At 39.5% G+C, this 18,827-nt stretch overlaps 1 protein-coding gene across 1 annotated transcript in view; it reads left to right on the plus strand.

Annotated features, from left to right (window-relative positions):
* LOC145268972 (28S rRNA (cytosine-C(5))-methyltransferase-like) overlaps positions 1–18,827 on the plus strand; it is a gene marked incomplete in the record, with an annotated part of 228,363 nt that overhangs the window by 144,153 nt on the left and 65,383 nt on the right. Inside the window, 1 exon segment of the mRNA XM_080124592.1 lies at positions 12,193–12,332. Within this exon segment, the coding sequence (XP_079980718.1) occupies positions 12,193–12,332 (140 nt within the window).

Consider the following 18,827-nt stretch of genomic DNA (forward strand, 5'->3'; position numbering starts at 1 on the left):
GGAGGGAGGTGTTTAACTTCCAGTAACCTGCTAACTTAGGCCTATTTCCTAGCTTCAGCCGGGCCATAACTAGTTTATAGTCCGACTGACCTAACCAAGTGAACATGGGGCAAGATAGGAAATCTATTTTGCCTCTTCTAACTAGTATCTTGTCCAAATAGGTATTTGGATAGGAGGAAATGCTATTGGTCCACGTCCACATCTCCTGCCCTGGATGCTCAACCTGAAATCTGTCGACCAGATCACATCTAGCCATCAGATTGACCAGGCTGGACTCGCACCTCTCCGACCCTCTAGCTTTGCCTCCTACCTTATCTAACTTTGAGTCTAAGATGGCGTTCCAATCCCTCATTAGCACTACCCGCTTCCCACAGTCTACGAAGGTGTCAAGCTGGCTGAAGAAAGAGACCCTCTTGCGAGCGGTGCCGGGCGCATGAACCGTGACCACCCGAAACAGAATTTTTTACGCCAACATCGGCCACAACCAGCCTGCCCACCGTATCTCTATAAACAACGTTGACCGCTGCGGACAGAGTCTGTTGCACTAGCAAGGAGACTCCCTTCCCCCGCGGGCTACTATATACCGAGAAAATGTCGAAATCCCGGGATTTCAGCACTTGACAGTCCGCAGAAGAAACGAAATGCGTCTCCTGGATCACAGCAACATCCACTCCCAGGGACAAGAGTTTGTACCGGAGGCGAGCCGCCCGACCCAATGCTCTCAAGCCCCTCGCATTCAAACTGGACGAATTTAAAGATATGCTACCTCCCTTAAGGTGTGTTGCACTTGGCTCTGTTGGTAGAAGGACGCTGACGTTGTACGCAATGCTCAAGGAGGTCAGGTTTTTCAGGTCCTTACCTTCTCTCACAATGCTGCTAATGTCTAGGGGAAAGGTCAATTTTAGGGCCCTGTAGAGAGACGGATGGACCCTTCCCTTGCATTGTTTTGACAGTTCGTCAAGGGAAGAGTCTCTTTTCTTAAGTAGTTTCATTTCCGGAGAGGCACCTTCAGCTGCCTCCAGAAGTGACGACAAGTTGCTCTTGCAAGCCTCTGGAGTTCTAATGAAAGTCATTAGGAGTGGGGCGTCCAGGAAATTGACATCTTTTCTCTCTATCTGTTGGCAATCTAGCAGTGGCTTTAAAGTCTTTATCTGACGATGTGAGAGGGCCGTTGCCACAGACAGGGGGTCAATTTGACAGAGTTCTTGCCTAATTAAAAGAGGCAGAGCGGTCCCCTCCCTCTCCCGGGTTCATTCATTTCTTTTTATCTTTGGGGTGGTGGTTTGGTTTGTGTGGGTGTTGGTGTGTGTATGGTGTTGGTGGGGTGGGTGTGATGTTTGGTGTTGTTGCGGTGTTTGGGATGGTGTATGCTCACAGGGGGTAGGGCCACCTTTTCTTTCCCTTCTGTCTTTTTAATTTTCTTTTTCTTTCTCTTTTCCTCGAATGAACCGGGAAGCGGGGTGGTTGGGTTTCCCTTCCTCTCATTGGCGAATTCGTCTTCCGAGGAGTAGTCCTTCCTCCTCTTGTCCCCTGATTCAGTTCGTTCGGGGGCTGGTTTGTTCTGGTTTTCTTGCTGTTGTTGATGATGCTTCTGCTGCGGTTGCTGCTGCTGCTTTTTGGGTTTTGACATCTTTGTCTGCGGTGGCTGCTGGTCATTTTGTTCTCATCGTTTCGGCAGTATTGGCTGCAGCAGCTGTTGTTGCTGCGGCGCTTGTTTTCCGTCTGCTTGCTGGCCGGAATTGGAGGACTTTGTTTTCCTCTTTCGAAATACTGTAACCCATCCAATGCTGGGGGATGGGTCCGTTGGCTTGGTTGTCGTCTCTGAGGCACGAGGTTTGTCGGCAGCTGCAGTGGCTTTGGTCGGATTTCTTTTGGGACAATCTTTTGCCACGTGCCCCCACTGCTGACAGTGCCAGCAGTGCGGTCTCTGTCCCTCTACTATGACGGACAGTGTCCACTCCTCATACTTCAACGTCTCTGGTATTAGGTTGAAACCAGCTCTGTTGAGGCGCATCTGGAGTCTGTAGTCCCCTGTCAGGATGTCCGTCTTCTTGCTTGCTGGGACCACTGACACCAGGTCCCTGTATTGGCTGAAGACCGCTCCTAGGAGACAGGACGTTCAGCACGGCGATGTTGATGACTCTTTGGCTGAGGTATTCTGGCTGGAGTTTGATGTTTTTCCAGTGTAGATTGGTCTTCTTGGCTGTCTCTTCGGCCTCTTTTTCGTTTAGGAGCAGGACGTCCCACATGGCGTGGCTCCTCCTGCATATGTATTTTGCTGGGATCTTCAAATCCAGGAGGAAGTCTACCATGTTGTCCTTATCTACTCCTGTGAGACCTCTTTTCTTTGTGTCCAAGGTGACAAAGGACACTATCCTCTTCTTAAGGTCCTTTGCGACACCTGGGAGGGGGTTTATGACGTTCTCTTCCATGAGGTCCTTGTAAGTGGTCTCAAAGAGATCCCCGTATTCCTGAGGAGACATTTGGGTTTGTGGACCCCATTCTGTGTCTTCCTCAATGGTACTGGGGTTCCAGGACACTGTCGTTTCGCTTGGGTGTTGCTGCTTCTGCTGATCGGGGATTGGTGGTTTGCCCAGTGGGATGAAAGCTGGCCAGTCAGTGTGAAGTGTTGCCAATCTGCTGGTCCCTGCCTCCTGGGTCTCTTTTTCTTCCACTTCCTGAGAGGGGGTTGTTGGCTCCTGGGTACCACCTACTGTGGTCCACCACTTATGGGGGTTGCATCTGCTCCAGTTTTCGTTACCAGGATGTTGCTGGGTGTCAGACTTGATGGTATCTCCCTTTCCGGAGGGATGCCTGGTTTAGGCATGGTCTCTTGGGGAGCGCTGAAGCGGGCTGATCTTGGTCACCTGGCCTATAATTTTTAAGGACACTATTGCTTCATGCTTTAGTCTTTCTAGCTACTCCATCCTCATCATTTTCCCTTTTTTCCGTGAGGGGGTTGTCCTCTTGGAGAACTGAAGTGCTACATTTTGATGATGGTATGGTGGACTGAGGAACTTGGGGTACCCCACCTGCGACGTCCATCTTCTTTGTCCCTTGATTTCTCCTCCTTTTTTGTTGCGTGGTTGCTCTCATGGGGAACAGGAGTGGAGGGGTCGTCTTCGCTGACGAGGATTGAGATGCAAGAGGTGCCATAGGGTGTGGTCCACCTGAAACGTCTCATTCCCTCACCAGCCGTGACCTTTGGTCCCTCGATTGGGGAGTGGCCCTCTTGGGGAGCAGGGTCCAGGCTTGATTATTCACTTCTCCAGGGTCGCCGTGGGCTGCGGCCCTACCCTGCCTTACTACTCTTCTTCTGGGTAGCTGGGAGGTGTTCCCTCCATTGGGGAGCTTTCTGGGGGGGAGCAATGTAGTGAATCTGCGGTGGTATGCCTCCTCTGCCCAGCATCGTGGAGTGGTTGCACTGTCCGCTGACGTGGACCAAAGTGTAGCCAGGAGAAAAGAAAAAATAGGGGAAATGGGGAGGAGCGGGATCAGAAGAGAACAGAGGCTTAACCTCTCCTTGCGGGGATGTTGGGTTAGCAGCTTGTATCCCACTTGAGGTGGAGAGCAGAGAAGGAAGATGCAGTGGGTGCTAGCGGGTTAGTGCCACGTCACAATTAAGAAAAGAGGGGGATAGACATTTCTGCCCCGAGAGGGGAGCGGAAACAAAGAAAAAAATCCTCAAAAAGCCCTTTGCACAAAACAAGGAAGCGAGAAAGTCACCCTGGTTTGCTCGATCCCCTGTTAGGATGAGAGCAGCGAAGGAAGACAAAGTGGTTGCCTAGCAGGTCAGAGTGCTACTTAGGCCAATTAAGTGGGGAGAAATTAGACCATTTCAACCTGGAGAGGAAGAAACGAAAAGAAACCTAAAAAGTCTAATCCCTACCAGGTCGCATCAACTGAAAAGTGTTGTTGGTCTCAAAAAGCAGCAAACTCCCAAAGAAGGGGTCGGCTTTTGGGTCCAGACTACCACACACCTAGGGGAGCAAAAGAGTCCTGCCGCCTCAAAGTAGAGGTCAGTCCCACTAACCAAAGTGACAACAGTTGAGCGCCTTGGACCTAGCTCGAGAGCCCGGTGGACTACACGTTGATCTTATTTATATAGTTTATTTCTGGTAAGAAAAAGTTATAATCAATTGTTTACAATCAAAAGCAAAAATTCACAAAGAGAACAAACTTAGGCACAAGGCCCTTATAGATTGGATAAGATAAATGGAAATAGGTACTAGTAGAATATCTGCGGTTGCCCAGGATTAGATGAGTTAGGAGGATATATATACTAGCAGAATACCCGGCATTGCTTGGGATTAAATGAGATGGGTGGATATAGGTACTAGCAGAATACTCGGCATTGCCCGAGATTTGATGAAATAGGTGAAATGTTTCCTAGCAGAATACCCGGCGTCGCCCTGGAATTGGATAAAATTGGTTTATATGTACTAGCAGAATACCCAGCGTCACCCGGGATTGTATGACATAGCATTAGCATGACATATGTACTAGCAGCTTACCCGGCATGGCCTTGGATTAGATAAAATTCATGGAATTTTTCCGAGTAGACCACCCGGCCCTGGGATCGCAAAAAAATTGGTTGATATATGTACTAGCCAAATACCCAGCGTCGCCCGAGATTAGATTACGTAGGTGGATATATGTACTAGCAAAATACCCGACATAGCCCGGGATTGGATGAAGTAGGTGTATATGTACTAGCAGAACAGTCAGCGTCGCCCGGGATTGTATGACATAGGTGGATATGTACTAGCAAAATACCCAGCGTCGCCCAGGATTGTATATGTATATGTCCAATTCGACAATTTTGAAGGTGCTTGTGCTGTATAGGTCCGATTTGAAAAATTTTGAAAGTGCTTGTTCATTATAGGTCCCGTTTTGAAAAATTTTGAAGGTGATTGTACAGTATAGGTCCGATTTGAAAATTTTGAAGGTGCTTGTGCGGTATAGGTCTGATTTAAAAAAAAAATGTGAAGGTGCTTGTCCACTATAGGTCCTATTTGACAATTTTGTTGGTTCTTGTGCAGTGTAGGTCAGATTTGACAATTTTGAAGGTGCTTGTGCAGTGTAGGTTCGATTTGACAATTTTGAAGGTGCTTGTGCAGTGTAGGTTCGATTTGACAATTTTGGAGATGCTTGTGCAGTATAGGTCCGATTTGACAATTTTGAAGATGCTTGTGCAGTATAGGTCCGATTTGACAATTTTGAAGATGCTTGTGCAGTATAGGTCCGATTTGACAATTTTGAAGATGCTTGTGCAGTATAGGTCCGATTTGACAATTTTGAAGATGCTTGTGCAGTATAGGTCCGATTTGACAATTGTGAAGATTCTTGTGCAGTATAGGTTTGATTTGAAAAATTTTAAGGTGCATGTGCAGTTAAGGTCTGATTTGAAAAATTTTAAGGTACTTTTGCAGTATATGTCCGGTTTTAAACATTTTGGAGATGCTTGTGCATGTTACATGATAAGGGCTGTCCCCTTTTCATGTAAGTATAAAAATAGAGATTTAGTTAAAATGAAAATGAAATAGCATAGACGAAATTCGAACCTCGTAATTTAGGTTTAGAAATAGATTATGTGTGAGAATTAAAAAATGGAATGTAAAACAAACGATTGTATAGCTTAGAGATAAAATAGTTTCAAGAAAAGAATGTGCACTGTCAATTTTGTTATGAAAATTCAATTGAAAGAATGCAGCTACAAGATAATTTAATAAACATGTTTTTAACATATTGGAAATATAGGTTACTGAGCATAGGTTAAAATTCCTTTTGTAAAAAAAGTAAAAGTTTTGGACATGCATGTCCAGAACACGTGAAAGAAGACACATGTTTTAACATGTGTATGACGTCATGGAAAAATGAGAAGTTCTAGATATAGTTAGAAAACTTTAGAGTTAAGGAAGGAGAAACTGGGAGAAACTTAGAGGGAGTTTGAGAACGACAGACGATAGTCTGCAGTTTGGAATTCGAACGTCTAGAAGCAAGACGGTCACTTTGAAACTTAATATGTGAAGCTTTGAATTCTTGATGAGAAAACCACGGTCGGTCGTGAGAAGAAATAAACCCATCATGTGTTTGTATAAACGTCGTCTTTGTGTTGTGATTCTACCAAAAGGTAAAGTGGAAAATTGTTATTATACGTCTATATATCTGTGTTATAAAATGTCTTGACATCTCCATCTCATATCTACACTAAGACTGTCTGAACACTATCTCCTCACTCTAAGAGCTTCTCATCTCCTCACTCTAAGAGCTTCTCATCTCCTCACTCTAAGAGCTTCTCATCTCCTCACTCTAAGAGCTTCTCATCTCCTCACTCTAAGAGCTTCTCATATCAACACTTCTAAGTAATGAACTTTTAATATATATGAATCGTCATAACACGAACAATCTCTTCATAACAGAAACAACAACATTCTTTATAACACGATCAATCTACAACAACAATCTCTCTTAATAAAACTCTCTAAGACTCTCACTATTAATAACAACAAAAACAATAATAATGAACTATATAACATGCAGTATAGGTCAGATTTGACAATTTTTAAGATGCTTGTGCAGTATAGGTCCGATTTGAAAAATTTTAAAGTGCTTGTGCAGTATAGATACGATTTGAAAAAAAGTTGAAGGTGCTTGTGCAGTATAGGTCTGATTTGATAATTGTGAAGATTCTTGTGCAGTATAGGTCCAATTTGAAAAAAATTATGAAGGTGCTTGTGCTGTATAGGTCTGATTTGAAAAATTTTGGAGGTGCTTGTGCACCTTGGTCCGAATTTTGCAAGTGCTTATGCAGTATAGGTCAGATTTGACAATTTTGAAGGAGTTTGTGCAGTGGTCAGATTTGACAATTTTGGAGGTACTTGTGCAGTATAGGTCCGATTTGACAATTTTGAAGGAGCTTGTGCAGTATAGATCCGATTTGACAATTTTGAAGGTACTTGTGCAGTATAGGTCAGGTTTGACAATTTTGTAAGGAGCTTGTGCAGTACAGGTCCGACTTGACAATTTTGAAGGTGCTTGTGCAGTATAGGTCCGATTAGACAGTTGGTCATGCTAAGATAAGTGACTACTTGGGAATAACAAAGTATTTATGCAGATCACTAAAGTTAAGCAATATGTAGTCCCCTCTTTATCAGATGGGTGACTACTTGGGAATAAAAAATGTTTTATGTAGATAACCAAATTTAAGCAACAATGAAGTTGGTCATTCTAAGATGGGTGACTACTGTGTATTACGAAATGATTTATGCAGATCACTAAAGTTAAGCAACGTGGAGTCTGGCTATTATCAGATGGGTGACTACTTGGGAATACAAAATGCTTTATGTAGATCACCAAAGTTAAGCAATAATGAGGGTCATTTTAAGATGGGTAACTACTTGGGAATACCAAATGATTTATGCATATCACTAAAGTTAAGCAACATGGAGTCTGGTCATTATCAGATGGGTGACTACTTAGGAATACAAAATGCTTTATGTAGATCACTAAAGTTAAGCAACAATGAGTTTGGTCATTCTAAGATGGGTAACTACTTGAGATTACCAAATGATTCATGCGGATCACCAAAATTAAGCAACATGGAGTCTGGTTATTATCAGGTGGGTGACTACTTGGGAATACCAAATGCTTTATGTAGATCAGCAAAGTTAAGCAACATTGTCTTGGTCATTATCGGATGTGTGGCTATGTGGGAATTTCAAATGCTTTATGTAGATCACCAAAGTTAAGCAACATTGTCTAGGTCATATATATAGATATATATTAAATTTATTTATACAAACATTAATGGCTACATATGTGCATACATGTTTCTGTAATCACCCGCGTTGGGGGATTATGTCTTCAGGCCAAGAATTACCGTCGAAACTGATATTTCAACCAAATACATTTTCCTATTTCGTTTGTCAAGTTAGAATGTAACCTGGGTGGGAGTCATAAAACGGTGAGAGGACAAGTGAGGTCTTTGAAGATAATAAACATCTTTTTCATTTCCCTTTCAACCTATCTTTTGGTTTTTATGGCATAAGGTACTTGAGAATTTAGTTTTTTTGTCTTGGAGTCTGTAAATTAAGAACATTTGCTGTGGTCACTAAGTACTGACTGGTGTCTTTCAATCTACACCCATCCACACACATACATGCAACACACACACAACACACACATACACAGACACACTCATACACACACACTCATGTTAATACATATATTCAAAAGCGAATCTATGCTGTTCGTTTTTATTTTACTTACACACACGTACTGAAACTAGGCAATAACTCTAAACTACGCAGGAATAAAGTTAAAATTAAAATAAGGTAAACAAAAAATAAATAAAAATAAAAAACAAAATATGAATAAACATAAAACACGAAAGTTATCTAAACCCCACATGTACATATATATATATTAATATACTTATAAACGCCTACACTTTGCTACACCCGCGCATATATATACACACACACATACAGACATACAACGGCATTTTTCTTACTTCAGTAGCGTGGTATATGGTATATGAAATAGCATGCTACTACACTCCAGGCGGGTGTATGTGTATATATATATATATATAAATAACATACGTACAAACAACATTCGGACATCCATACATTCTTGTAATCTACATTGCTATAACAATCATATACGAGACAGCCTATTTTAATAGTTCAGAAATATATATGCATATACATACATACACATATACAAATACATTCATATACAAACATACACACAGATATATAGACACACACACACACATATATATATATATACATACAAACATACATAAATACACTTATACGTACATACTCACACAAAATACAGACATATATATATATATATATATATATATATATATATGTGTACCCTGCCACCAAATGATACATCTAAAGTAGGAACAGATATGAATTCATTTACTACATAAATTTCCTTTTTCTATCAAACTCCACACGCATAGTTATATTTTATGGCCCCACCCGCTTGTTACATTTTCCTAAGTTGTAGGTTTTTTTGCTACGTAAAAATTTATAGTGAATTCAGCATGAAGTTCATAGGCCTATCTTCATATTAAGCAAGCACTCTTTCGATGGTTAGGCAGATATACATAAGATGTATAACGATACAATAATAATATATAACATATGACAGAAATCAGAGTATTTAGGTTATACAAACTGAGTATACAAGCTTATATATTGTAGTACTTACCTTCATCTTTATTTATTCACCCTAATTTCTTTATTCCCTTTTCTTTCATTCACGCTTCATTTCTTACTTTCTTTCATCTATTTATTCATTTATCTTTTTCTTTTTCTTTTTTTAAATTAATTTTCCTACCCAGGTATATAAAGATCATATATTCATACATGCATGCACCCAAAAATACCCATATGCATACATTATTACGAGGTTCACCCAAAACAATCTATTACTCGTTTGGTTCAAATATACCTTCATACAGGTACTTATTTAGGTTAGTAATATTATAACTGCTTGATGAAGTAGAATATTAAGCGACTTACGTAATCCATACGGGTATGATCATAGTTGCGACCTCACTTATCCTCTTTGTGGGTGGGTTATTTGATGGGGGTTAGTTGTACTCATAGTTGTTCTAGTCTACTAATTTAGAGTTCTTTAAGTGCGTGTATTCTGAAATGTTTGCAGGATATAGCAGTTTCTTGTTTAATATTTAATAATTTATCCCTGTCTTTAAACCTAGTTATCTCAAGTTTTTCTGATAAGCATAATGGACATGGTGAGATCAATGAGTGGCAAGTATTGGCCCTCCTAATAATCTTCCATTCTATACTAGGTGTTTTATTTTCTCTAACTAATTTCCAGTAATATAACGATAAGGAAGTGTCCTTTTTATATGTTTGATTACTCATCGAGCGTGTATGTCCATAGAATCTATTTTTGAAATTCATTTGGGTACTCCCTATGTAGAATCTTTTGTCTCTTGGGTTCTCTACTGGGAATATCCTAGCTTGGTATACCACTGATGAGGTCAGACATTCATTTTTTTATTGGGCATTCCTCAGGCTTTTTACAGTTACATTTATTCACCGCCGTGTTTGCACTAGTATTTACACCTTCTCTATTAGTCATCCTTAAGATTCTTCCATTATGCTTTTTTATAATCCTTTCTAAGTTATCACTAAAGCTATAACTTAATTTTAATGTATTTTTATTAAATATTTTATGTAATATATTATTTGGTGGGAAATGCTTGTTAATAAGTTGTAAAAATTTTGTACCAAGTTTTGTTTTCAACATAATATTAAAGGGGGGTGTGAACCAAATAATTTTCCTACCACGATTTCTAGATCCATTTGTGCTAGCGTTAGTTGCTTTATATTTTATCTCTATGTCTTTATACCCACTATTTTTAAGTGCTGTATTATAAATAGCTTTACAATCATTGAAAGTTACTTCATCAGATGAATTGTTACTTATTCTACTTTCAATAGATAACAGTATATGTTTAATAATGGATGGTGGATGGTTAGACTGCGGGTGTATATAAATAGGATTAGCATTATCCTTCATATATGGTTTATAAGTATTTGAATCAAGATCTAAAGTAACGTCAAGGAAATTAACCTGTTTTAAGTTAGCATTAACTTCTACTTTTAGGCCAAATTCTTTCATGTCCCTATGGATTGCTCTCCTAATCTGATCACATTTAACACTTGTAGCGTTCCTCACTATTATCAGCCCATCATCACGATATAAGCCCATGTCCCTTCTATCAATAATATTATCCTTTGTTAAATTATAAATGATATAAAGTCCGAGATCGGTTGCCTCTGCAGAGTCCAGCGATCCCATTGATACCCCGAAAAAGTCGTTTTGCCCATTTTTTGCCCATTGTTCTCCGTTATAGACAAGGACAGTTGTGTGGCATTTCGTAATGATATCCAAATCCTCATCGGAGACATTGGTATAGGTCTTAGCAAATTCAATTGCCTTTCCAAAGAGATCCTTTGTGATTGACGGGTAGTAATCCATTATGTCAAATTGCACGAAGGCACATTTTTTCTTGTTGGCAATGTTAAGAAACCATTTTACAGGATCTGCCGTATTTATCCATAGGTTCAGGTTGAATTGCCGTTTTAATTCTAGATTGATTTTCTCTAATATTCTTTTACTAATTTTTCCAATTTCGGGTCTGGTTGGGTTGATCAATCTTGTTGTTGGTTTTGTGTTGAAGCTACTTTTATTGCGGACACCTGTTTTTAATAGTTAAATAAATAAATTCAACCGTGTCTCCGTTGTATGTCGCGGTGGCCAAATGGTTAACGTCGCACATTTTTGTTTCACACTTTAATTTCCAACTTTGCCTCAAGAGTTCGGGTTCGATCCTCATGCTCACCTACCAAAACTTTTTCTTTTTATTTTAGTTTAGGTTGATTTACCCAAAACCACACACACTTCCAAACACCCAGGCAACGCCGGGTACTCCCCACTAGTCTATATATATAAAAGGCAAAATGTGTGTGACCAATTCCTGTATGTCTGGCAAAGGCTTTTCTCGCACATGGTCCTGGGTTCATTACTATCGCTTACAACTGTTTATATAGGTCCTAGATAATAATATCTAGGATTTGGGAAAGCATGTCGTGTCTAGATTTATTTACATCAACTTTTACAAAATTATTGCTATTTTGGCTTCTCGCGTGGTGATTCGGCTTTTTCGTATAAAAAGCGAAACTAATTCAAAGCTAAGCGAGCGTTCTCGACATCGCACTGGGAAACTTCCAGAAGCAATCAGCTTTGATCAATGTTGTATATCAGACAGTTGCTATTCAATCTGGACAATTTGGAGTTGGTTTCCCCCTCCCCAACATCTGTTGGGGTCAAATTTGGGTAAACAAACATAAACACTGCGTGACTTCTATTTGACCTTCTTAATTAGGTCAAATGGAAGCAGCAGAGTTAACTTTTATTGCGGCCACCTGTTTTTAATAGTTAAATAAATTCAAACGTGTCTCCCCTCCCCCCGCTAGTCTATCTAATATATAAAAGGCAAAATGTGTGTGAGTGTGTGTGTGTGTGTTTGTATGCCACTAAAACTCATTTTCTTTTATTTTTTTAAATTTCTTTTTCAGCAATGAATTGTTATTACAATTTAATAATCACTTTTTATTTTAATGTTTTTGACAGCGGCTCTGATGAAAAACACAGGTATTTTATTTGCCAATGATTTCCATAGAGAACGCCTCAATGCTGTTATAGGAAACTTGCATCGAATGGGTATAACAAACACAGTTGTGTCTAATTATGATGGTAGGCAGATGAAAGATGTAAGTATTAGAATTTATTTATTTTATTACAGCTTTTTTTATTCTTTATTTCTATATTTGAATATCCTATGGACCAACTGTTTCCCTTTCACATTCCCACATTAGGCAATATACTAATTTAGTAAATGGTGGCCAAAGAGTCAATTAACTTGCACTAATAGCAGAAAAAACAAAATTTATTTCTATATTTGAATATCCTATGGACCAACTGTTTCCCTTTCACATTCCCACATTAGGCAATATACTAATTTAGTAAATGGTGGCCAAAGAGTCAATTAACTTGCACTAATAGCAGAAAAAACAAAATTTATTTCTATATTTGAATATCCTATGGACCAACTGTTTCCCTTTCACATTCCCACATTAGGCAATATACTAATTTAGTAAATGGTGGCCAAAGAGTCAATTAACTTGCACTAATAGCAGAAAAAAGAAAATTTTTCCTTTAAAAAAAAAAAAAGCCTTTAGCAAAAATGAACGAAATACAGATGCTTGGATCCACCAGCGAGACAAATATATTCCTGTTGTGTTAGGGTGAATGACCCCCCCCCCTCCAACACTTAGAGCTGCAAGGGAAGTGGGAAGAGATGAAAAAAATTTATATGCGCTAAATGTACTACAACACACCTCAAAAAAGAAACCATTCCAAAGTCTCAGACAGCATGAGCTCAAACTCATAAACAAAAAAACCTTTCCTCATACATCGTAATAGAAGTGACCAAAGGAGAGTCAATAACCAAGGTGTCTCCATTCAAAATAAGAGAATTCTATTATGAAAAGAAAATAGTAACAGCACATTACTAGTAGAAATAACAAGCTGCAGAAATCTCCAAATGGAGATATTTTGAAAACCCAAAAATCAAAACCTACTCTCACAATATCCTGAACACTAATAAAGGAGTGATTAGGAGCACTAAATTATCTGTATGCCCCTTCGAAGAGATCAGGATTAACAATGTTGTTAATGTCAAAATAATCCAAATTAAGAAAAGATCTTAATACAAACATGCACATCTTAACATTTTACACTCATCAAGTCTCAAATAACATTAAAATAGAGTACGAAAAAATAAACACTGAACTTTGTCTCCAAATCCAAAGCCAGAGATAGGTACAATATTGAGACAAGTGTACATGGCATTCAGTATGCATGAGTTGTGGGAATAGTGAGATACACATAGATTGTAAAAAAAATTGAACCGAAATGTGCTAATTTCAAAAAAACTCAAATTCAAAAAAGAATGATCACATCAGAGATGCCCATATCTTTTCTCTTCCTGCAGAACAGTGTGCAAATGAAGCTACTAAATGGCTCAAAGTAGCAATTGAAGCAATATGTTCCCACACTGAAGTTTTATAGCAAACCCCACTCTCCTCATTTACTTGCGCAGCTAGCATTGATCAAAGGCAACATGCGCATCACAGTCATTCAACATAAGTGATAATAATAATGAGATGGCCTCACGCTGAAATCACCAGAAAACGCATTGAGTTGTAGAAATTATGAGTTCTGGAAAATTTATAACAGTGTGGTAAATATAGGGCAATCGACAATTCTCCCCACTATTTAACAACCGTTAGGTTATTCTACACAGCAATCGACAATTCTCCCCGCTATTTAACAACCGTTAGGTTATTTTGCACAGCAATCGACAATTCTCCCCACTATTTAACAACCGTTAGGTTATTTTGCACAGCAATCGACAATTCTCCCCACTATTTAACAACCGTTAGGTTATTTTGCACAGCAATCGACAATTCTCCCCACTATTTAACAACCGTTAGGTTATTTTGCACAGCAATCGACAATTCTCCCCACTATTTAACAACCGTTAGGTTATTTTGCACAGCAATCGTCAATTCTCCCCACTATTTAACAACCGTTAGGTTATTTTGCACAGCAATCGACAATTCTCCCCACTATTTAACAACCGTTGGGTTATTTTGCACAGCAATCGACAATTCTCCCCACTATTTAACAACCGTTAGGTTATTTTGCACAGCAATCAACAATTCTCCCCACTATTTAACAACCGTTGGGTTATTTTGCACAGCAATTCTCCCCACTATTTAACAACCGTGAGGTTATTCTACACAGCAATCGACAATTCTCCCCACTATTTAACAACCGTTAGGTTATTTTGCACAGCAATCAACAATTCTCCCCACTATTTAACAACCGTTAGGTTATTTTGCACAGCAATCGACAATTCTCCCCACTATTTAACAACCGTTAGGTTATTTTGCACAGCAATCGACAATTCTCCCCACTATTTAACAACCGTTTGGTTATTTTGCACAGCAATCGACAATTCTCCCCACTATTTAACAACCGTTAGGTTATTTTACACAGCAATCGACAATTCTCCCCACTATTTAACAACCGTTGGGTTATTTTGCACAGCAATCAACAATTCTCCCCACTATTTAACAACCGTTAGGTTATTTTGCACAGCAATTCTCCCCACTATTTAACAACCGTGAGGTTATTCTACACAGCAATCGACAATTCTCCCCACTATTTAACAACCGTTAGGTTATTTTGCACAGCAATCGACAATTCTCCCCACTATTTAACAACCGTTGGGTTATTTTGCACAGCAATCGACAATTCTCCCCACTATTTAACAACCGTTAGGTTATTTTGCACAGCAATCAACAATTCTCCCCACTATTTAACAACCGTTGGGTTATTTTGCACAGCAATTCTCCCCACTATTTAACAACCGTGAGGTTATTCTACACAGCAATCGACAATTCTCCCCACTATTTAACAACCGTTAGGTTATTTTGAACAGCAATCGACAATTCTCCCCACTATTTAACAACCGTTGGGTTATTTTGCACAGCAATCGACAATTCTCCCCACTATTTAACAACCGTTAGGTTATTTTGCACAGCAATCGACAATTCTCCCCACTATTTAACAACCGTTGGGTTATTTTGCACAGCAATCGACAATTCTCCCCACTATTTAACAACCGTTGGGTTATTTTGCACAGCAATCGACAATTCTCCCCACTATTTAACAACCGTTAGGTTATTTTGAACAGCAATCAACAATTCTCCCCACTATTTAACAACCGTTGGGTTATTTTGCACAGCAATTCTCCCCACTATTTAACAACCGTGAGGTTATTCTACACAGCAATCGACAATTCTCCCCACTATTTAACAACCGTTAGGTTATTTTGCACAGCAATCGACAATTCTCCCCACTATTTAACAACCGTTAGGTTATTTTGCACAGCAATCGACAATTCTCCCCACTATTTAACAACCGTTAGGTTATTTTGCACAACAATCGACAATTCTCCCCACTATTTAACAACCGTTAGGTTATTTTGCACAGCAATCGACAATTCTCCCCACTATTTAACAACCGTTAGGTTATTTTGCACAGCAATCGACAATTCTCCCCACTATTTAACAACCGTTGGGTTATTTTGCACAGCAATCGACAATTCTCCCCACTATTTAACAACCGTTAGGTTATTTTGCACAGCCATCAACAATTCTCCCCACTATTTAACAACCGTTGGGTTATTTTGCACAGCAATTCTCCCCACTATTTAACAACCGTGAGGTTATTCTACACAGCAATCGACAATTCTCCCCACTATTTAACAACCGTTAGATTATTTTGCACAGCAATCGACAATTCTCCCCACTATTTAACAACCGTTGGGTTATTTTGCACAGCAATCGACAATTCTCCCCACTATTTAACAACCGTTAGGTTATTTTGCACAGCAATCGACAATTCTCCCCACTATTTAACAACCGTTAGGTTATTTTGCACAGCAATCGACATTTCTCCCCACTATTTAACAACCGTTAGGTTATTTTGCACAGCAATCGACAATTCTCCCCACTATTTAACAACCGTTGGGTTATTTTGCACAGCAATTCTCCCCACTATTTAACAACCGTGAGGTTATTCTACACAGCAATCGACAATTCTCCCCACTATTTAACAACCGTTAGGTTATTTTGCACAGCAATCGACAATTCTCCCCACTATTTAACAACCGTTAGGTTATTTTGCACAGCAATCGACAATTCTCCCCACTATTTAACAACCGTTGGGTTATTTTGCACAGCAATCGACAATTCTCCCCACTATTTAACAACCGTTGGGTTATTTTGCACAGCAATCGACAATTCTCCCCACTATTTAACAACCGTTAGGTTATTTTGAACAGCAATCAACAATTCTCCCAACTATTTAACAACCGTTGGGTTATTTTGCACAGCAATTCTCCCCACTATTTAACAACCGTGAGGTTATTCTACACAGCAATCGACAATTCTCCCCACTATTTAACAACCGTTAGGTTATTTTGCACAGCAATCGACAATTCTCCCCACTATTTAACAACCGTTAGGTTATTTTGCACAGCAATCGACAATTCTCCCCACTATTTAACAACCGTTAGGTTATTTTGCACAGCAATCGACAATTCTCCCCACTATTTAACAACCGTTAGGTTATTTTGCACAGCAATCGACAATTCTCCCCACTATTTAACAACCGTTGTGTTATTTTGCACAGCAATCGACAATTCTCCCCACTATTTAACAACCGTTGGGTTATTTTGCACAGCAATCGACAATTCTCCCCACTATTTAACAACCGTGAGGTTATTCTACACAGCAATCAACAATTCTCCCCACTATTTAACAACCGTTGGGTTATTTTGCACAGCAATTCTCCCCACTATTTAACAACCGTGAGGTTATTCTACACAGCAATCGACAATTCTCCCCACTATTTAACAACCGTTAGGTTATTTTGCACAGCAATCGACAATTCTCCCCACTATTTAACAACCGTTAGGTTATTTTGCACAGCAATCGACAATTCTCCCCACTATTTAACAACCGTTGGGTTATTTTGCACAGCAATCGACAATTCTCCCCACTATTTAACAACCGTTAGGTTATTTTGCACAGCAATCGACAATTCTCCCCACTATTTAACAACCGTTGGGTTATTTTGCACAGCAATCGACAATTCTCCCCACTATTTAACAACCGTTAGGTTATTTTGCACAGCAAATCTCCCCACTATTTAACAACCGTGAGGTTATTCTACACAGCAATCGACAATTCTCCCCACTATTTAACAACCGTTAGGTTATTTTGCACAGCAATCGACAATTCTCCCCACTATTTAACAACCGTTAGGTTATTTTGCACAGCAATCGACAATTCTCCCCACTATTTAACAACCGTTAGGTTATTTTGCACAGCAATCGACAATTCTCCCCACTATTTAACAACCGTTGGGTTATTTTGCACAGCAATCGACAATTCTCCCCACTATTTAACAACCGTTAGGTTATTTTGCACAGCAATCGACAATTCTCCCCACTATTTAACAACCGTTGGGTTATTTTGCACAGCAATCGACAATTCTCCCCACTATTTAACAACCGTTGGGTTATTTTGCACAGCAAATCTCCCCACTATTTAACAACCGTGAGGTTATTCTACACAGCAATCGACAATTCTCCCCACTATTTAACAACCGTTAGGTTATTTTGCACAGCAATCGACAATTCTCCCCACTATTTAACAACCGTTAGGTTATTTTGCACAGCAATCGACAATTCTCCCCACTATTTAACAACCGTTAGGTTATTTTGCACAGCAATCGACAATTCTCCCCACTATTTAACAACCGTTGGGTTATTTTGCACAGCAATCGACAATTCTCCCCACTATTTAACAACCGTTAGGTTATTTTGCACAGCAATCGACAATTCTCCCCACTATTTAACAACCGTTGGGTTATTTTGCACAGCAATCGACAATTCTCCCCACTATTTAACAACCGTTGGGTTATTTTGCACAGCAAATCTCCCCACTATTTAACAACCGTGAGGTTATTCTACACAGCAATCGACAATTCTCCCCACTATTTAACAACCGTTAGGTTATTTTGCACAGCAATCGACAATTCTCCCCACTATTTAACAACCGTTAGGTTATTTTGCACAGCAATCGACAATTCTCCCCACTATTTAACAACCGTTAGGTTATTTTGCACAGCAATCGACAATTCTCCCCACTATTTAACAACCGTTAGGTTATTTTGCACAGCAATCGACAATTCTCCCCACTATTTAACAACCGTTAGGTTATTTTGCACAGCAATCGACAATTCTCCCCACTATTTAACAACCGTTGGGTTATTTTGCACAGCAATCGACAATTCTCCCCACTATTTAACAACCGTTAGGTTATTTTGCACAGCAATCGACAATTCTCCCCACTATTTAACAACCGTTGGGTTATTTTGCACAGCAATCAACAATTCTCCCCACTATTTAACAACCGTTAGGTTATTTTGCACAGCAATTCTCCCCACTATTTAACAACCGTGAGGTTATTCTACACAGCAATCGACAATTCTCCCCACTATTTAACAACCGTTAGGTTATTTTGCACAGCAATCGACAATTCTCCCCACTATTTAACAACCGTTGG

The sequence above is a fragment of the Euprymna scolopes genome, chromosome 4, assembly GCF_053919585.1.
Source record: "Euprymna scolopes isolate OS-2025 chromosome 4, ASM5391958v1, whole genome shotgun sequence".
Classification (NCBI taxonomy): domain Eukaryota; kingdom Metazoa; phylum Mollusca; class Cephalopoda; order Sepiida; family Sepiolidae; genus Euprymna; species Euprymna scolopes.